The following is a 20,043-nucleotide window of genomic DNA, read 5'->3' on the forward strand; positions in this document are numbered from 1 at the left end:
AAACTTGAATTTGAAGAATGGTAAAAAAAAATATTTCTAAAAATGTAATCAATTGTAATGCATATAATGAATCCAGGTAACTCGGGGTGCTACATAAATCATTTTGCAGGTAAGCTTGGGATATTAGTTGTTGCTAAAGAGTAAGGAAAACTCAACCAAAATTATAATATGAAGTGTGGAATTTTCTTTATATTTTCATTGAGTACACGAAAGTGCCAGGAAGGAAAAGTAGTCTACCTCCTCTTCTTTTTTATTTCTTTCTTCTTTTCCTCAATAATACGTAGTAGTAAACTGCATCTTTGTTTTGTTGTACAATTTGTATAATTTGATAGAAATGTATGCCTACGGGTAGAACGGTTTTGCATCTTCGTTTTATGTAATTTATTCATATTCCTTGATCGATTTACTTGACGTTAGCGTTAGAACATAACAGAGAATTACAAGAATTATTAAGTATTCTTTACATTATTATATATTTTAATAATCATTTTCAAAACACGTGATACTTAACCATAGTTAAGTACTAATAATTGTAGTTAAATGAAGTGACACGTGTTATTTATCTATTGGTCGGGTGTAAACATCTGGTGCGAGTAAGTTTTTACAGTCACTTAACCATACTAATTCACTCAGAAAGTCACTCAACTATGTTTTAAGTCATTCAACTATGACTAGTTCGAGTTCGCAACTTAAATGATCCCAAAAGTGAGATTTTGATGCAAAATAGCCCACAATTTTTTTTTTATAAAAGTACCTTTGGCCCACAAAATTAGTGCGCAATAGGAGTTAACTGTGACGGCCGCCGTTAACTCCTATTGTGTACTAATTTTGTGCGCAATAGGGGTTACCATCATTTGCTATAATTATTGTGGTTGTGGACATTCTAAGTTCACGTTTCTTGTTTTTCAATAGGAACAAAGGCCTTTAAACTATTAGAGATAAAGTTTACTTGCCTGATTATGTCTTGCATTTTGTAAATTTTAATTATGTTCCATTGTTGAAGTGACTTGTAGTTTTTAGGACTTCCAAAATATGTCAGTAACTTGTTATTTGGTGCGCAACACTGATTGTGACACTTTGTATAATTTTAAAGTTTTGAAATTTACGTTTTTTTCATACGACTAAAGATCGTCGTCATGCTCAAAACTTTGGAACATTAATATTTTATATAGAATCGATATCTTTTTCTCGCGAATAATAATATAAAAAATCAATACATCAAGTATACCTAAACGTTTGGATTGTTGTTTTAGGGGTTGTGACGGCCGCCGTTAACTCCTATTGTGTACTAATTTTGTGCGCAATAGGGGTTACCATCATTTGCTATAATTATTGTGGTTGTGGACATTCTAAGTTCACGTTTCTTGTTTTTCAATAGGAACAAAGGCCTTTAAATTATTAGAGATAAAGTTTACTTTCCTGATTATGTCTTGCATTTTGTAAATTTTAATTATGTTCCATTGTTGAAGTGACTTGTAGTTTTTAGGACTTCCAAAATATGTCAGTAACTTGTTATTTGGTGCGCAACACTGATTGTGACACTTTGTATAATTTTAAAGTTTTGAAATTTACGTTTTTTTCATACGTTGACTAAAGATTAGTCATGTCTCAAAATTTCGGAACATCAATATTTTATATAGAATCTGATATCTTTTTCTGCGAATAATAATATAGGCTCAATACATCAAGTATACCTAAACGTTTGGATTGTTGTTTTAGGGGTTGTAAAGTGCCGTGAAGTAAGTTTTGTTTGGAAACTTGTTATCGTTAGATTTAAGTGTTTTATTTTATAAGATTTTGATTTAAGCGTTTTATTATTTAGTCAAGGCATTACTTTATTTCGAATATGTTGAGGTTTTTTTCATAATTAATTTAGGACGTCGCACGAGTTATTAATAAACGATAATAAAGACTAAGATAACTAATTAGGACTCTGACTAGTTCATTTAAAAAGTCATTCATCTTTGTTTTCTAACCAAAAAGTCACTTAAGTATTGATGTTTTACCTATAAAGTCACCCAACCTATTTAAGTAATTTTTTAATTAAATTTTATTGACATGAAAATTTTATTTAAAATCAAAATGGTAAGAAATAAAAAATATCCATTTTAACCATTTTATTGACCAAACCCATTAAAAATATATTCATCAAGATCTTTTATTTTACCCTCATTTCCTCCTGATTTCTCTTTTAACAAGAATTTTAAAAGAAGAAGAAATACAAAGTCTGATAATTAACAAGAAGAAATACATGACAGCAAATAATTATAACAAAGTATGAAAATGGGAATATGTGGACGGGAAATCACACAGCCTCCATTATTGACCAAAAATGTCTAATAACAAAGAGTAAGACGCAAGACTAAGCAATTAACCACTGTAAGCAAGAAAATAACATGAAGTTGAATCAAATCGTTCCTTTTTTCATATACTAATTTTCTGATTCCAATATGCATTTAATTTTCTTGTTAAAAGAGAAATTAGAAGGCAATGAGGGTAAAATAAAAGGTTTTGGTCGATATTTTTTTAGTGGAACGGGTCAATAAAATGGTTAAAATGTTTACTTTTTTATTTTTTATAATTTTGGCTTTCAATAGAAATTTCATGTCAATAAAATTTAATTAAAAAATCACTTAATTATATTGAGTGACTTGTAGGTTAAACACCAATAGTTGAGTGATTTTTAGTTAGAAAACAAAACTGAATAACTTTCTCTGGTGAACTAGTCATAATTGAGTAACCATATGAGGTATTATCTCGAATACACAAGCATAGACCCAGTTTTGTTAATGAATCCCAAGGTAGCTAGACAAGTAATACAACTGAATCTAGTTAATTCATCGGGAATTTCTTTTGTTACCATATTAACGAAGGATCAAAAGAAAAAACCAAGATAAAGAAAAAGGGATCTCAAATTTCGAGAAATAATAAAATTATAATTACATAGAGTTAAAAATTGCAGTAATTCTTGCCATCAAGTTATTCGAGATTTGCAAAAACCAAGAACAACTAGGGGATTCTGGACCAGTTGAATTACAAAGAAAGCAACGAACCATAAGACACAATATTTAACAAATACTGTAGTCTGTATTTTATTATTGACTTTAGGTTTTATACTTTTATTATGTAATGACTTCGTCAAAAAATATTTATTTAATTATTACTTGTGTGGATAATTATATATAAATTTTTACAATTAATATAAACTAACTTGTAATCTTGATAAAATGATAACTAGTTTACTTTCATAAAATATACAACTAATATAAAGGATATTTATGCTAACACGGTGTATAACTAACTTTAATCCTTTACTTTATGTCAATGCTTACTGTGTTACATCCTTTCAAGCACAATATGTTTATATTATAGAAAGAACAAGAACAAAAACAAAATACATAACACTAAAGAAAGTAACCCTCGATTAAATTAGTTAATTTAGAAGGGAATCTCCGAATCAATTTAATTAGTTTAACAAAACTCTACTCACTGAGTAAGCCCACCTGTTCAACGTGTTTCAAAAGTGGAATCTTTATATGTCAGAGATCAATATAAGTATAATTTCTTTCTATAATTCAGAATATTTGAACTTAAAAATTGTAGTCCACATGTGTAGATTATTATATATTAATTCCGTAGACACCACTTGGTAAAGGCTGCGTTTAGCATAAAGATTTAGGTATGTTTGGGAACTAGGACATTCCTAAACTGTCCCAAGTAGTATCATAGTGGCTGCTCTTGCCAGCTTATAACTAAACATATATTAGGTGAATTCATATCTATTAATTATCCCAACCACTGTTATTTCTCTCATCCATTCGACATTTTTTTTCTTTTTTTAGGGTTTAATCATCCGTATTTGAAATATATCGAGCCAATTAATTCAGATTCACGCTATTAAAGATCAATTAAAGGTGATTTGGTCAAGATTATTTGCACTATATGGCCTTTTTATAAGCTCTTTTAAATTATATCAATGGACTAACTAATTATGCCTTTAAAAGTGATTCGTGAATGATTTCTCTTTGCAAAATCAATTTAGCTGCTAGATTAACGGGGACAAAACTGAAATAGTAACCCCAACAAAGGCTATTTATGTGTCGCGCACCGTATTATTATGCATACGCTTCTTATTAAGAATTGTTCGAGTTCGAGATCTCTATTTAATAATGAGATACAATCTCGCATTTTCATATATCATATATTGATTATTACCTTCGAAAAGAATTATGTCTATCATACTCTACGCCCAATCAATTATATGGTAACACTTAAATTGAGTTGGACAAAACAAACCATACAAATACAGAGACGTTGAGACTACATCCCAACCACAGATATAGCAATAACAAGCAACGTCGTCTAGATAGAAGTATAGAACAAGGTGGCTAGTCAATTGTCATTAATTATAATTTGAATTTGAGACGTCTATTAAACTTGTAATCCTATCTGTCAAAATTTAGCATTTTCCTCTCCCGTGACTTAATGACATCCTGTAATGCCCTAATAACTTCTTAAGTACCAATATAATTAAGTATAGAACTTTACTTAAGCGTAGGTTACACAATCAGATTACTTAAAACTAATTGAAGGCTACTCTATTTAACAAACATTCATTAGTAATTTAAATAAGTGTTTTAAAAGGCAGTTTCGAGACTTACTCTGGGGCTCGCCTCGGGGCGAGGCACTGGCAAAACGTCCCGGAGCTCACATGCGGGACTTAGTTTCTGTGAGGCTTACGCCTTAAGCGCCCGACTGTGCGCTACACTTAATGCCCAACGCTCGGGGCTCACCTAACCGTTCTTACACAAATTATATGTTAAATTCCATAATTAAAATTGTTGTCTCTCATAATTCTTTAACATTCATTTATAGAAATAAGAAGAATGGGTGTAACTCAAATAACAAGTCGTAAGATTGCATATTTACTATTTGAGAACATCGTGAGGGTGAAATATCACTTCACATTTCTTTTAAAAATACGTAGCCGAATTGTACATTTTCACTTGTCATTGGTCTTTTGTCCAATGAATCAAAATTATCATATTTTATTATTTTGCTATTTAAAACGTGGTAATTATAAAGTTTATTGATTATATGCTTATAGGGAGATAAAATGATAGTATGATAGTAATATTGTTTTAAGAAATTTTGTGTGTATGTGTGTGTGTCTATATATATATATATATATATTTCTGAAGTGAAAGACCGTGATCCGATTTTTCTTTGTGATATATTTTATTGGCAAAAGTCATAGATAAATTTCCTAAACTTTCTTGGCATTTTTACCGCAGAGGCCTAAACCGAGGTTGTCGCATTATTCTTGATCTAAACTCTTTTGAATTTGTATCCATTAGGTACTTTTTGCTGATGTGGTAAAAAAAATGAAGCACACTTTCCTTGGGTGCGTGGCCCACTCTTAAATGTTAATTTTCTTTTTCTTTTTTTGATTAAAAACTCACCTTTTGACTTTAATTAAATTTAAGAAGGAAAAAAAAAAAAACATTGGCCACCCTTGAGTCACCTCCCCTCCTTCCCTCTTCGTCTTCTCCACTCTTGTCTTCTTCAGTTCTTCTTCTTCTTCCTCTTTTTTTTTTTTTTTTTTTTTTTTTTTAGTGTTTCTTTATATTTTATTCATAAAAATTAACTTAAAAAAAGGAGGAAGACAACTGGACCGGTCTTCCTCCTCAATTCTTCCATCCAACTATTTAACCACCCCTCCATTCCCGTCATCTCTCTCAATTCGACTTCTTCTATCTTTTTTTTTTTTTGTTTTTTTAGTTTCTTTGTATTTTGTTCATTAGGAATATGTATCAGATTTAAGTCTCAAAAATTTATGGCGAAGCTCCATTTTTTCCGGCAAGATTGACACAAATTAATTATTTTTTTCGAGTGAAAGTCCGTTCTTGCTCCTCGTAATGGTGGGAAATGGGATGGAAAAAATGGTTAGTAGTTGGGAAGAAGGTGAAATGGGGGTTGGCAGCTGCTGGAGGGGGGAATGGGGTTCGGTGGGGAAGAAGAAGTGCATCTAGTTGGGGGGGGGGGGGTGTTTGGGTTAATAAAAAAAAAGTTTTTAAATATATTTTTGATTTATTCAACTAAAGTGTCACGTGTCGCGTTTTCATTGACCAAAGTTGTCGCGTCGTAGAGTGTAATACATTCTCTTAATTTTGCGATTATTGTGAAAAAAAGTACCGTATGGAGTACAAATTTAGAGGGTTAGGTGCAATGAGTCAGTGACAACCCCGCTTTAGACTTCAATGAAAATGTAGAAGTTTAGGGGGCTATCTATGACTTTTGTCTATTTTATTTCTTCTTCTGTTCTGATTTTTACTGCAAGAGTGTAGCAATCTGATCTTATCAATTTATGATGTTTTTGGGTTTACATTGAATATCTTCGATAGGTCAGTGGCCATAAAATTTCGTTGGTTTGTGGCAGAAAATGACTGCATAGGAGAAGAGAGAGAGAATTAAAGAATCATCATTCAGCGTCTTCTATTTGACAAATGGATCGTTTTTCTATCTTCTTTTGCTTTCGATAGGCGGATAAGAGGAACATGGATTAGTAAGAATATATTAATGTAGTAAAGTTGGCAAAAATAAAGTATTGAAGAATAGCATATTCACCATCGGTATAATAGTGGACGAAAACAATGTCACTGGAAGGGGAAAATGACTTTGAAACTAGAATTTATACCTATTTTCATTTCATTAGATCATGGACTTTATTTCAAGCATTTTGCAATACTAAAATGGGTAAAAATATTCTTCACCAAAATTTTCGATCTTTTTGGAACTTTAGATTTTGAGGGAGAATTCTGTAGGAGCAAAACAACAGACAAGGAAATTGGGAAAATTTGGCAAAAGACAAAAAAGTCACTGCTATTAGTGTGATGGCATAAAATATTAAGGGCATTTTGGAGAATTAAAAAGTGGGTACATTGCTATCATACAACCTTCATGTTGTAGGTTAGCAAAACCTATATATATATATATATATATATATCATTTATTTACAATTTTCTTTTATTTATTTTTTATGTATTTTTACCTATTTAAAAATATTTATTGTGATTATATTATTTTATGAAATACTAAAAATTAAATACCCAGGAGGCTTACACCCCATGTCTCGAGACTTACGTGTCGCCGAGGCATATATAAAATGTCCGCCTTTTAAAACACTGATTTAAATTAAGTAAGTTATAGCAATTAAACTTATATTGATAGTGTAACATTATAAAACAAACTCTGCATTACATATATTAAATATATAACTTAAATATATAGCACGATAAACTTATGTTCTTGCACCTTTCTATCTATAGTCAGTTGCGTGTAGGGATGTTAATGGTTTTGTAAAAACCGACTTAACTGACTGAACCGAATCGTACCGAATCGATTATTAGAATTTTTTAATAAAACCGACGGTTTTTATATCAATTTTTAACAGTACCAAAAATTTGGTAGGTTTTTTATTTTAGAAAAATAAATCAAAAAAATATCGAACCGTACCGAATACATTTATGTGTAAAATATATTTTATATATCAATTTTAAATTTATAAAACATTAAATTTTTCGCCTTGTGCCTGGGTTGATGGAAATGACTACAAGTTGGCAACAAGTAATTAAAACTAAAGTCCCAACGCCGAAACTTGTTATGTTACCCCTATTGAAACTAAATTAGTTCTAGCACCTCGAGTAGTAACCACTAAGTTACAAGGTATTGCAACGATCTTGAGTAGGAAGCTACAAGGTATTAGATATATTTCCTCTCATATAATTTAAATTCCTTTATTGGATACTGAATTTACTAGACTCAGTACTTGTTCTCGCTCGTGTGATCTAAATTTTTTATCTTTATTTAATATTAGTAGGATGAATCTATATTCTTTTTGTGATTCATTCTTTCTTGATTCTTCATCTTTTAAACAATAAAATGTATAGAGAGTATTTGTCAAAGTCTTATACAAGTATGCACGTTATCGTGTACAACTTCTACTTGTGACTTTTATACGACGCTTTTTTATAAAATACCAAAATATTAACCGAACTGTACCGATACCAAAGAAAAACCGAGATGATGGGACGATTTCGAAAAGTCTAATTTTGATTATACAAAATAAAAAAACCGAAAAATTGGTATGATATAAAACTTATAAAATAACCGCCCGAATCATACCATTGACACCCCTAGTTGCTTATAAAAAAATCCTCGTGAGGAAGTACACGCCAAGTGTGTGTTTGGCATGGAGAAAATGTTGTTCGATTTTTTAATGTGTAGTTGGTGAAATAAATTTTTCTAGAAAAACAAGTTCCTTAAAAGGAATGAGGAATGACTTCCTCAATAGAAGTAGGGAAAATATGTTTTATAAGTGACATGTCAAGTTCATTGTCTCCTCTGCAACCCATCCGGTGCCCAAACGCTCACCCCTTGACCATCCCACCTCCCGCCACCCCCTAACCCCTACTCCCTACCCTCCCACCCCCGCCACCCCCTAACCCCCACTCCCTACCCTCCCACCCCCCATAGTGTTTTCCTAGACACATATAAATGCTCTTGAGATAATATTTTATTGTTTACTTACCAAACACCAGAAAAAAACAAAAAACATGGTGTTTTCCAAGTAAATGTAGATTTCAAGGAAAATATTTTCCTTCATACCAAACACACCCCAAATCAACGACTAATTTCAAAGGTAGATGTGCGATATATGATATTGGTGTGGCAGAACTCTAGCTTTGGTCTGGACTTTATATATACATATATATGTTGAGAAGTACATTAAAAATGTATGATAAATAGTAAACCCAATATCATAAGTAACTTATAAATTCAGTGACAAGCAAAAAATCATCAAACCACATAAACTTCAAATTTTGGATTTGCCTCAAAATTAATCTTTCCTCTTTTTCCAAATAGAAGCAGGTGATCATGTCAAAACATATGTATGCTCAAAATACAAGCATAAAGAGCAAGTAAAAATAATGCTAATATAAAACATGTGCATGCTTCAATTACGACATGAATTATGTAAACGTGATCTTAATATATCAAGTATGCATTTTGACAGCAAAGCCACGTGCTTGCTTCTGCATTTTAGCTAATTGATCTAGTCCTTAGATTCTTTTATCTCCAGTAAATATTAATCTAGCCTTTGCTTTGTTTACTCACACGGTTGAAATGATAATCTTATATTTTGTTGTCTATGCAACTTTCATTTGAGGTTTTTAAGAATATTGTGGTTCACTATATTTTCTCCCTACTCATGGAATTATGCTGGACATCTTCTTGCTGTTGTAGGTTCACACTCTATCTTCTCTCTCTTTTCCCTTTTTCTTTTGTGGGCTATTATTGGAATGTATAATAAAGACTCTTTTTGATGAGTTTTGGTCTTCAAATCAAACGTATAAATAGAAAAGTAACATGACTTGAATTTGGTAAAAGTTAGATAAGAAATAAAGAGAATAATAAATTAACAAGTTCAAAAAGAAAAAAGGCACGTCTCCTGTCATCGATGTTTATTCAATTGATGACATAGGATTTGAACTTAAAGAGTAAAATTTGAATCACATTATGAGTTGAACTTTTAAGTGGTATTTGAACCTAATTCTACTACGTACATTGGGTTGTTTAAAAGATGAAATCATCTTGAACAATGACTAAAGATATTCTAATTTTATAATGGCAATATTTAAGTTATAATCAATTGTTGTTTAGTTGCAAAACTAACCTGTATCGTAATTCAAATATTCCTTCTACCAAATACAGAAATATTTGGTAATCAACCAAATCACGGAGAACTTTCACATCAAGTATGACTATGAGAGTCATTGTTATTGTTGTTTTTTGTGTTTTCTTAATTAATTGTTTCCTTTTTGAAAAGAAATATTCGTGTCAATTAAAGAGATTACCAACCAAACCATAACCAATATCTTTATAAACCACTCACCACAAAACAAAATAATAATAAAAAGTTAACGACATATAATCTTTATCGCTAAACATTAAAAATTGATCGCTAATTTTATTTAATGATGAAGTATCGAAAAACTTGTTAGCTATGAGCTATTTAAACTCACATGATTAGCGATGAATCTCTTATTCCTATTTTTTTGATAGTGACTTGGTTGGGAGAATTTGTCTCTAAATAAGTTGAAGAGTACTAAATATCGTGCTAATCACAGAATTTATCTCTAAATAAGTTGAAGAGTAATAAATATCGTGCTAATGTGATTATAGGGTTCAAGTTTGTGAGCTTTCAATGAGCCCCCTAAAAGAAAAAGAGAAAAGCAGAAAAAATGTACTGAAAAAGGAGAAGAAAAAGATGAAAAAAGAAAGCAGTGACACTGAACATGATGACCCTAACACGTGTACTAGGTGCATAACTTGTTAATATTCCTAGTATACACACATAATTATTATTTTTATTCTATGTCGTATTATAGTTATGCGGTCCTGGTTTTTTAACTTTCGTATTTTTTTTTAAAGTGCTTTGAATTGCTTTTATTAAGTTGAAGCTTTATCGGAACAATCTTCTATCTCCACAAGATAGAAATAAGGACTAGTACACACTATTCTCCTCATACTTCACTTATGAAATTACAAATAATATGTTGTTACTGTGTATTTGTCAAAGAATATATATTTATGTATTTAAAGATTACACTATATCGTAATATTTGTTTTATTTTTATTGACATGATTTTAATGGCACTATATTTAGTATAAAAATAAAAATAAAATTAGAAGAAAAAAATAAAATTGACATGTGAAATTTAATTGTTAATGTTGTTTTCATATTATATATTTAAATTATAAGTCAAGAAAATTCATTTCCTGACATTTCGAACCTGTCTATTACTATATAAGACAGTCACAACAACATATTTAGGACTTAAATTTTATGGGTTGTGGAAATTACTGAATGTGCTGATCACTTGAATTATATGAAATTAAATATTTGCACAATTTAATAATTTCTTAATATATATATATATATATATATAGAGCTTGAGTCAAAACTACCGAGTTCGATCAAATCCGTAACTTTTACCGTAAATTTGTCCTGGGGACAAAGATGAGGCGATGATAAGCAAAAACGAATTCATGATTAGAAGCTTAATTAAGGATTCTCATGACAATGCTGACCACTTACTTGCCACTAAACCCCAACCTGTTTAGTTTATTGAATTTACAGTTTATCTTGTATGTGCATATTTAATGATTTTCTTAATATATATATAATATTTGGACTAAATTAAAGTTATTGAATTACATCGAATCGGTATAATAAAGTATGTATTTGCCCATGTATAAGCATGGAGAGAGCTTGTGTATCTAAGTGGATTTCAGTATTAATAAACACTTTCTTGTGTATATCGCTTATATGTTATTCCATACCGTGTGTCAATACGTGTAAAGTTGTAACTATACGTTATATGTAAAAAATACGAAGTTGAAAAAGAAAAAATAAAGCAAAGCAACTGGTGGGGACTTTTGGGGTGCGTTTTTCCTAGTGATAACATGTGTACAAAGCTCATCTTAAACGTGGCACTTTCAACAGTTTTGTCTGTCCAAACTCAAAGACCTTTTCTTGTACCTACCCCCCTAAATACCCCTACCCCGAAACACCCACCTACCCCACCAAACACCCCACCCCACCCCCTCAGTTCTCTCCATAATTGTGTTTTGATACAGCTACATCCATATAGAGTCACACATTGTACATAATTATAGATATACTAACTTATTTTTTATTCTTTAAGCTAATAGTGTTATTCCTATCACTTCCAAAAAACTCAAATATAAAAGCTTTAGTATATGCTCAAAACACTTCTAAGGTTCATCTGAATTATGAGGTATTTGTTTCTTATCTTCTATGGTGTATTCTTTTTTCTGAAACTGTTTGATTTTTTTTTTTTTTTTGCCTTTTGGTTGCATGAGCTGACAAAATTTATTGATTTTGAGTGCTATTTAATTGTTATTTAAATGTGTAATTATGGTTCTGTAGTTTTAATCTTGAAAAGTCACGAGTAACGTTTGCTGTTCATTTAATTCTTCCCAAATTTTGAATTTTTAAAGTTTCTTGAATCCAGTTCAAGCATCAGTTCCTTTATTATCTTATATAGGTTACGTTTCTTTCCATATTTTATATAGGTAGTATTAATTATATTTTTTTCTCCTTTCTAAGTTGGTGAGGATATTTGTTATTACTATTCTTCTTCATGTATTTAATTTTTTTTTTTTTTTGAGTTCTGGGTTCTTGATGATTTTTGGAATAGTGTTAGTTTTTAGTGATATTGATTGAAAATTTTGATTGAGTATATCTGTTTTTGTGTCCTCTGCAAATCTGAGTATGCATGCAAGTAAAACGAGGTGGTAAGTGTGAATTGAACAAAATACTTTTTAATGGCTGCATGCAAAATTTACCAAAATTAACAACTAAAATATAAGTTTGTTCAATGTTGATGCAAACTCCTTTTTGGAAATTGGATTCCTCTTTTTGATGATAGTTCTGTATATGATTTTCTTTTTTATTCCCGTGTGTATGAGTTATCTTGTAGGTCTAGGTACTGGCCCAGTATTTTCGACCACGGACCATAGATATTTGTGTAAAACTCACTAAAATTCTAGGAGTAATAGATACTAGATCTGAACCCTTAATTTTAGAAATACAGTCAGTTTAGAGTTAAAAAGTGTTAGAATCCTTAAAGGTATGAATTCAAGTTTAAATCTTGGATTCGCCCCTCGGCCTTAGAAGCTTCTTGAATAGGCCTTCCAAGGATCAGTGGCGGAGCCAGAATTTTAATTAAAGGGGTTCAAAAATATAAAGAAGTAGACAAACGAAGAAGCCAAGGGGGTTTAACATCTCTATATATACATAAAAATTAATTTTTACCTTGTATATATTGTGTAATTTTTCGCCGAAGGGGGTTCAGAACCCCCCTTGGACCTTACTGGCTCCACCCCTGCCAAGGACATTAAAGGTTCAATTCTGATAGGTGCGCCTAACATGGCATTTCCAAGCTTGAGAGTCATTCTAGTTGTTGGTTCTAAGTATTTTATTCGTATTATGCCCAGCCTTATAGAAGGGGATAGCGGCACCTCTTTGCTATCGCAATGTCACCGATAGCTGTGAGCACAATTACCGTTTCTTAGACTATTGAATTCCAATTTAGAGCTCCTTCTACTCTGAACTACTATGTGGAGCGGGGGGAGCAGAGGCGGATCCAGAATTTATTTTCTAGGGGTTCAACCTTTTAAGATTCTTAGTTTGAACCCATTGTATTTTAAAAGTTACTTCATGTCTACTTTTTATTGCAATTTTAATAAATCTTTACACATAAATTTATGCTCCGCGTCGAAAGCTGGGGTTCCCCAGTTCACTGGGTATGTTGTTGTTGTTGTCGAAAGTTGGGATTTCAATTGAACCCCCACCTATCATGCTACATCCGCTACTGGGTGGGAGAAAGGGGGCTCATCCCTTCGGTGTCAAATTACAGTGTGTATATGAGATACATAAGGTTATAATTATTTTTTATGTGTATATATACAGTACATGTTGGATCTCATTGGCTTCTTCATGTGTTTACTTCTTAATATTTTTCCCCCCTTTAGTGAAAATCCTTACTCCTCCATTAATGTGGACGGATCTATCCCTTGGAGGTATTACCAGCTATTCTGTAGGAGGAGTTGATTTAGAAATTTTAGTACTCTTTAAGCAGAATGCCAAGCAATGCCACAACGATACAAAATGTGACTTGTCATATGATGGTCGGTGGAGTGGCCTCCTTTGGTGTGTGCTTGGGTAACGTACTTCATGTTTCTATAGCACCCATTATAAAGCCTTTTGGTCTCTTTATAGTGTGCTGAGAAGTACTGCTTTGCTCTGCACTTACAGACAATTAACGAGACCAAGTAACGAAGGCTATTAGGAGTGCAATTTGAATTATCTCCATATGGTAATCAGGTGGCAATAAATGATAAATGTTGGTCAAACAATAAGGAGCATGTCGTATATATTGAATCCCCTTGAGTAAATCAGCTATTTTGCCTAAACACTGTTTAATCTTTTCACTAATGTATATATCAAATTGTAATTATTGCAGCTTGTAATGAGCAATTCTGTTATATCATAGCACAGTCACCTATGAAGGCATCTGTCATGACGGTGGCGTCAATGAAGAAAAAGAACGTCTTGGTTGACGCGGTATGTGAATGCATAATAGTGGCTAATTAATATCACAGAATAACCCATTCCCTCTTTTGGAAAACATTCAAATTTATTGTATGTTGAACTTTTGAGAATTGGAATTGCAGGTAACATGCGGAGTAAAGGTGAAACAGCTACCGTTTATGGGGATTGTATGTACAGTTATGTTGTTTATTGTGTATAGGACCACGAATTATCAGTATGAACAGACAGAGGTATGAGGATGCTACCGTTGTTAGGTTACATTTTTTCCTTTTATTTAGATGATTGAATGTGAAAAAATAGAGATAATGAGTACTTTTTAATTCTTCTCTGCCTGAGAACGGTTACAACCGACCACTCTGCTGACAATCATCTTTTCGTGTGTACCTTTTCAGATGGATTCGAAGTTGGATCCCTTTTATTCTTCAAAGGTAGTTGCATTTCTGTTCTTTTCTATGTATTTCTTATTGCGTTGAACAACGAAGGTATTTTTGAATTGCGAAAGTTCTATACTCGCTCAGTCCCAACTTAGCTGAAGGTGTTTGATTGGGCACGGAGTTTAAGAAATAATGGAAGACTTTTGAAACGTGTGTTCTAAAATAATACAAAGATATTTGTGTGGCTTTAAATCATCTCATAAAGGGTAAAGTAGGTATTTTAAAGCTAAATTGTTACTAAATATTGAAATTTGTTGTCCTTTTTGGGACTGACTAAAAAGGAAAAAGTGTCAGTTAGGACAGAGGGAGTAAATTGTTGTTGCATTTGTAATTTGTCTGCACGAGAAGTGATACTTATTAGCTTCCGGTTCTTGCTAGAGCTAAAGTATTCATTGAAAACGCTTCATATCGATTGTCGCTCTAATGCATTTTGTTCTTTCATCCAGGATTCTGATGTAGATATCACACGTTTGAACAGTTTGCCTCGTGGTATTATCCAAGCACAGACAGATCTGGAGTTAAAGCCTCTTTGGTCGACAAGTAGTTCAAAATCCGAGGTGTTTCTCTACTCCTAACCATCGACTAAATAGAGCAACCTCCTTTAGTATCTGTTATCATCATTGTTACATGGGATTAAAACTAGACTTTCTCTTCCTCTCTCTGTCTTTCATCCTCTGTGTCCCCATTTTCAGGCTAACGTTTCTAGTTCTCGTAACCTGTTGGCAATGGCAGTTGGTATTAAACAAAAGAGCAATGTCGATACTCTTGTTCGAAAGGTATAGCGTTTTATTTGTCTTCATTAGGGAAAAAAATGTAGTTTACTAATTTTTCTGATGTTCTACCATTTCTGATGCTAATTTGCTTCACTTCAGTTTCTTTCAGAGAATTTTACTGTCGTCTTGTTCCACTATGACGGACATGTTGATGGCTGGTGGGACCTCGAATGGAGTAAAAAAGCAACTCAAATTGTTGCAAACAACCAAACGAAATGGTATGAACAATTGAACATTGCCAATTATTTCCAATTAGCTGAAGCCTGAAGTGTCTGTAATAGAAATCAGAACTTCTATTATCCCTTGGGGGAATTTTATATAGCTTGTCTTTTAACTTATTATTGCTTTGTCACTCGATGATTCTGTCTAGGTCTTCTGTTAATGCAAAAAAAAAAAATCATGTGAACCTGTATGTCCAGCTAGTATGTTTACGAAATTCCATTTGTGTCGTGTGATTTAATTTTTGAGACAGGTGGTTTGCGAAGCGGTTCTTACATCCTGCTGTTGTTTCAATCTACGACTACATTTTCCTTTGGGATGAAGATTTAGGTGTGAAGAATTTCAACCCTGGAAGGTAAAACCATTACATTAAATTTGTCTTCTTAGATAAATGTAAACGAAAGATAGACACATTTGATACAAGCTTTTACATTACTCCCAGTGAACTTTTGTTTTTTTAAATTTAATCAACTTTTCGCCAGATGGTAATTTCTTTTTCCTACTGGACCCTCTCTTTTATTCAGGTACCTAAAAATTGTGAAATCAGAAGGATTGGAAATTTCGCAGCCAGCCTTGGACCGGAACTCAACTGATATACATCATAGAATCACAATGAGAAGCAAGAGAAAAAGGTTCCACAGGTGAGATGTGATACTCCCAAATCCTCAAATTCAATGGTTTGGAATGTTTTGGACGAATATTAATGCACTTCTTATTTAAGCAGACGAGTGTACGATAGTAGAGGTAGTACAAAATGTTCAGGTGAAAGCGAAGGTCCTCCATGCACTGGGTAAGCTATTAGCCATGGGCATTTTTGCATTCTTCTTGACATTAATTAAATTAATGACTGTCTTAGACTAGCTATCCTTATTCTCCTCCCAGGGATGGTTAGGAATATGGGTGCGGGAGGCTGTTTTCCAGTGTGATACACTTGATCTATACATTGCCGAGATTTTTCATGCTATAAATGCAAATCTTTTAACAATTTGGATTAAAAAAATTTGCTTCAAGTGTCTCTGGAATTTGATGAAATCTTTTGAGATGTTTCACAATCTTCCGGAATGTGTAATTATCAACACTCTTTATCTGCAGATTTGTGGAAGGAATGGCTCCAGTTTTTTCAAGATCTGCTTGGCCTTGTGTTTGGCATCTTATACAGGTAGACATGCGGTTTCCGTCGGAGCGGACATGCCAATTTTCATTTTTCAGGCTTTTGTTATAGCACTATGAAATAAACAGTTCTTGTCGAGATAAAAAGCAATCTTTGTGTAAGCCAACCTAATTTTCCAAGGAGTGTTCTCTGGGAGGTGACGTAACTTTCTTTGCTTTCCTTAGAAACTTACGCAACAGTTAAAAATATCAGCGTGAAATTGTGCATTTGCTCATCTTCGTCTGGTTGCATTTCGTGGTCAGTTCGGTCACTCTTTTTTTGTTGATGTGTTTTTATTTTTATTTGGATCCTCCACGACTTTGCACGATTGTGTTTCACTTACACTTTGACATCTCATGATATGGCACTCTTTGCTTGTCACCTGCTTTCTTTTTCCCTCATTACTGCAATGAAATTCCTGATTACTGCTTCTTCCTATCAGAATGATCTTGTTCATGGATGGGGAATGGACATGAAATTTGGTTATTGTGCACAGGTTAGATTACTTACTTATGGCTTTTGGGTTTTGGTTCACTTTAATTTCACTTATTATTTTATGGAGTCGGCCTGTAATTTTCCTTTAAATGCTTTGTTACTCGGTTTTTTCTGCTAGAAGAGTAATAGTTTTCATGCCCATTTAGAAGCCTCGATGTCAATTGCATAGTATATGGTTTTCCTTATAAAATAAAGCCTCCTTCCTCCAAAAGAATGCGCATGTTTGCTTTACGTTTAGCTTATGAAATGTCTGCTTTTACCGATGAGATCATAGTTTTTGGTTATGTTTGTTCGGACCCTCCAACAATGTCGGCCTAATACATGTCAGATCTTCCAAAAATGCATCGCTTTTGGACGATCAGACACATACCGGGCAGGATATATGTAGAGTTCGAGCAACATAGGTTTTTGGTTCGTGGCATCCCACAACAAGTTGGGTCTGTACTTGATTTGTGAGGGATATCATTTCAGAACTGCGAACTAATCCTTAAGTTCTTAACTGCCAAACATCATTGTGATGCCATAAGACTCGAGCATTGCATGATATATATTGTCTCTACTTCTCTAGTTGCTTGGAATTCGTTTAAGCTAATGTTATAGAATAGAAGAACTTTTTCAGAATGCTGTCATTATTATTTGGAAGTAGCGGGTGCATTCACGATTCTGGCTTATGCGAAACTTGAAATTGTTGTAGGGAGACCGAACCAAAAATGTTGGAGTAGTTGATAGTGAATATATAGTGCACCAGGGCATTCAAACTCTGGGAGGGCCATCGTTGAAAAAGGTAATGTTCTGCACTATATCTATTATTAGAGCATCTGTTAATTGCACACATGTTTCTGGAGCTACTAGATTAGCTACCGGCACCTAGTGCATTACCCCAAGGATTTCCTAAAGTTCCTTTTGTCCCAAGTGAGAACTTGCGGTGCTGTCAGTGTCTAGTTTTTTCCGACACGTTAAAATGATATGCACGGAAATGTAACCGTCTAATAACGGCTAATCTGGTTATCGAAAAGTTGTAAGTAAATCACCTGTTGTGAACGGGATAAAATGCACTAATAGTGTAAAAATCGTTTTCGCTGTCGGTGTTTAGAAGTCAAATCTATGACACATAGGTATTTATTCAAATTTCAGTCTAATTTTATATTGTAGTCTAATTTTATATTATAGGTGTGCATTCCTTTCATTTGCTTTAAACTGATATTGCTTCATGTTTGTGCAGCGTTCAAATCTTGAAGAGTCTACGAAGGTGCATAACATTCTATTTCTCCTTTGCTTAGGCAGTTTGATTCCAACGTTAAACGTTTTGCTGATTCTTGTCTCTGTTTGTCTGTTTATCTTTTCTCTTGGCCTACAGAAACACGTTGTTGATGTGCGATCCGAGGTGAGATGCTGCTTTTATCCGAGTGTGCAACAAGATTTCCTATATATGGATTAATTTCCTTTCAGTTTTCCTTTTCGAATTCGTGTTCATTGTAATCAGTTTTTCCTTTTTGGATTCGTGTTCATTGGTGCAGATTAGAAGACAGTCTACATATGAGCTACAAATATTTAAGGATCGTTGGAAAAGAGCTATAGAGGAAGACAAGAATTGGGTGGATCCAGTTGAAGAGATCAACCGGAGACGTAGACAACGACGCAAACAAATACGAAAATTAAAGGTTTAGCCAAGATGATCTATGACGGTAGTCAGAGATGCAGAAGATATATTTGATCGAAGACAATAATATGAGGTTACACGTAGTTGCGAGGAAACTTGAAAATTGTTCTGTATAGCCTATTGAATTTCCACAATTAGTTCATTGTTTTGAAGGTTGTCTTACCAACTTCGATTTTTTTTAGGAATATAATACCGATTCTCATAGTATCACTAGATGTGGAACGCCTGTGCATAGCAAGGGCCCAACATGGACATTTATAAGTTGGCACTATAATTGAATCTCAATTAGTTAAAGGTAATTGGGGTATTCGCCCGAACTTGAGAATTACAAAACCAAATAGATCATAAAAGTTGAGGCTCAGTTTTTCAAAATACCTACCGTTCAAAGCCTAAAGAAGTGTGAAAGAGTAAATAGACTTGTATTTTAATAGCTAAAGAAAGAATGAGAAACTATATTCTCACTGAAACACGAAAATGCTTCATAATGCAGATTTCAAGTTCCATTCTTTGTCCTTTGTTCTTCTCAATAATTCAAAAGAGAACCATATATAGTATACCTTAGACCTCTTTCCACCTCCTATTCATTCATGTTTGTGTTTAGCTGTCTATTTCGACAAAACCAAATGTAGAACTCCTAATTACTTTTAAACATGTAAACATATACCATAAAGTATTGTTCCTCTTCACAGTCACAAAACATAGAACTATTGACACATCCAATGGCCCAAATTGAGCAAGTAAAATTGGTAATTTAGCGTCGAGGGAGACATGTCCTTCCACAAAATGTCTACATACACTTACCTAAGATCACAGATAAGTATTATAATCAAATATCACTTAAAGATAGTATAGTTAATTGGGTTTCTACACAAGTTTCAGTTTTATCAGAACTTCAAAAAAAAAAAAAAAAAAAAAATTCAATAGATACTAAGGACGCATGGCGGACCAAGTAGTGTGCCTCTCTTCTGCTTCCCTGCAAATGTTTACTGCATAGTATCCAAATTTCTTCAGCTTCTTAATTGGATCAATCCCACTTCTTTCTCCAGAAAGCTAGTGCGTCAATCTTTCCTGTACAATTTGACCATGCTGTATAAAAATTTCATATCATC

The 20,043-nt window shown here is 33.0% G+C and overlaps 1 protein-coding gene across 1 annotated transcript; it reads left to right on the plus strand.

Annotated features, from left to right (window-relative positions):
* The first annotated feature begins 11,714 nt into the window (after positions 1–11,714).
* LOC132044525 (uncharacterized) lies at positions 11,715–19,141 on the plus strand. Its single transcript, XM_059435026.1, has 16 exons — positions 11,715–11,864; positions 14,115–14,215; positions 14,326–14,433; positions 14,596–14,631; positions 15,084–15,194; positions 15,330–15,413; positions 15,510–15,628; positions 15,883–15,984; positions 16,154–16,270; positions 16,354–16,419; positions 16,722–16,788; positions 17,222–17,275; positions 17,969–18,058; positions 18,497–18,523; positions 18,632–18,658; positions 18,792–19,141. Exons 2-16 carry the CDS (start codon positions 14,156–14,158, stop codon positions 18,939–18,941), a joined length of 1,218 nt encoding a protein of 405 aa, XP_059291009.1. The 5' UTR covers positions 11,715–11,864; positions 14,115–14,155; the 3' UTR covers positions 18,942–19,141.
* The last annotated feature ends 902 nt before the right edge of the window (positions 19,142–20,043 follow it).

The sequence above is a fragment of the Lycium ferocissimum genome, unplaced genomic scaffold (genome assembly GCF_029784015.1).
Source record: "Lycium ferocissimum isolate CSIRO_LF1 unplaced genomic scaffold, AGI_CSIRO_Lferr_CH_V1 ctg473, whole genome shotgun sequence".
Classification (NCBI taxonomy): domain Eukaryota; kingdom Viridiplantae; phylum Streptophyta; class Magnoliopsida; order Solanales; family Solanaceae; genus Lycium; species Lycium ferocissimum.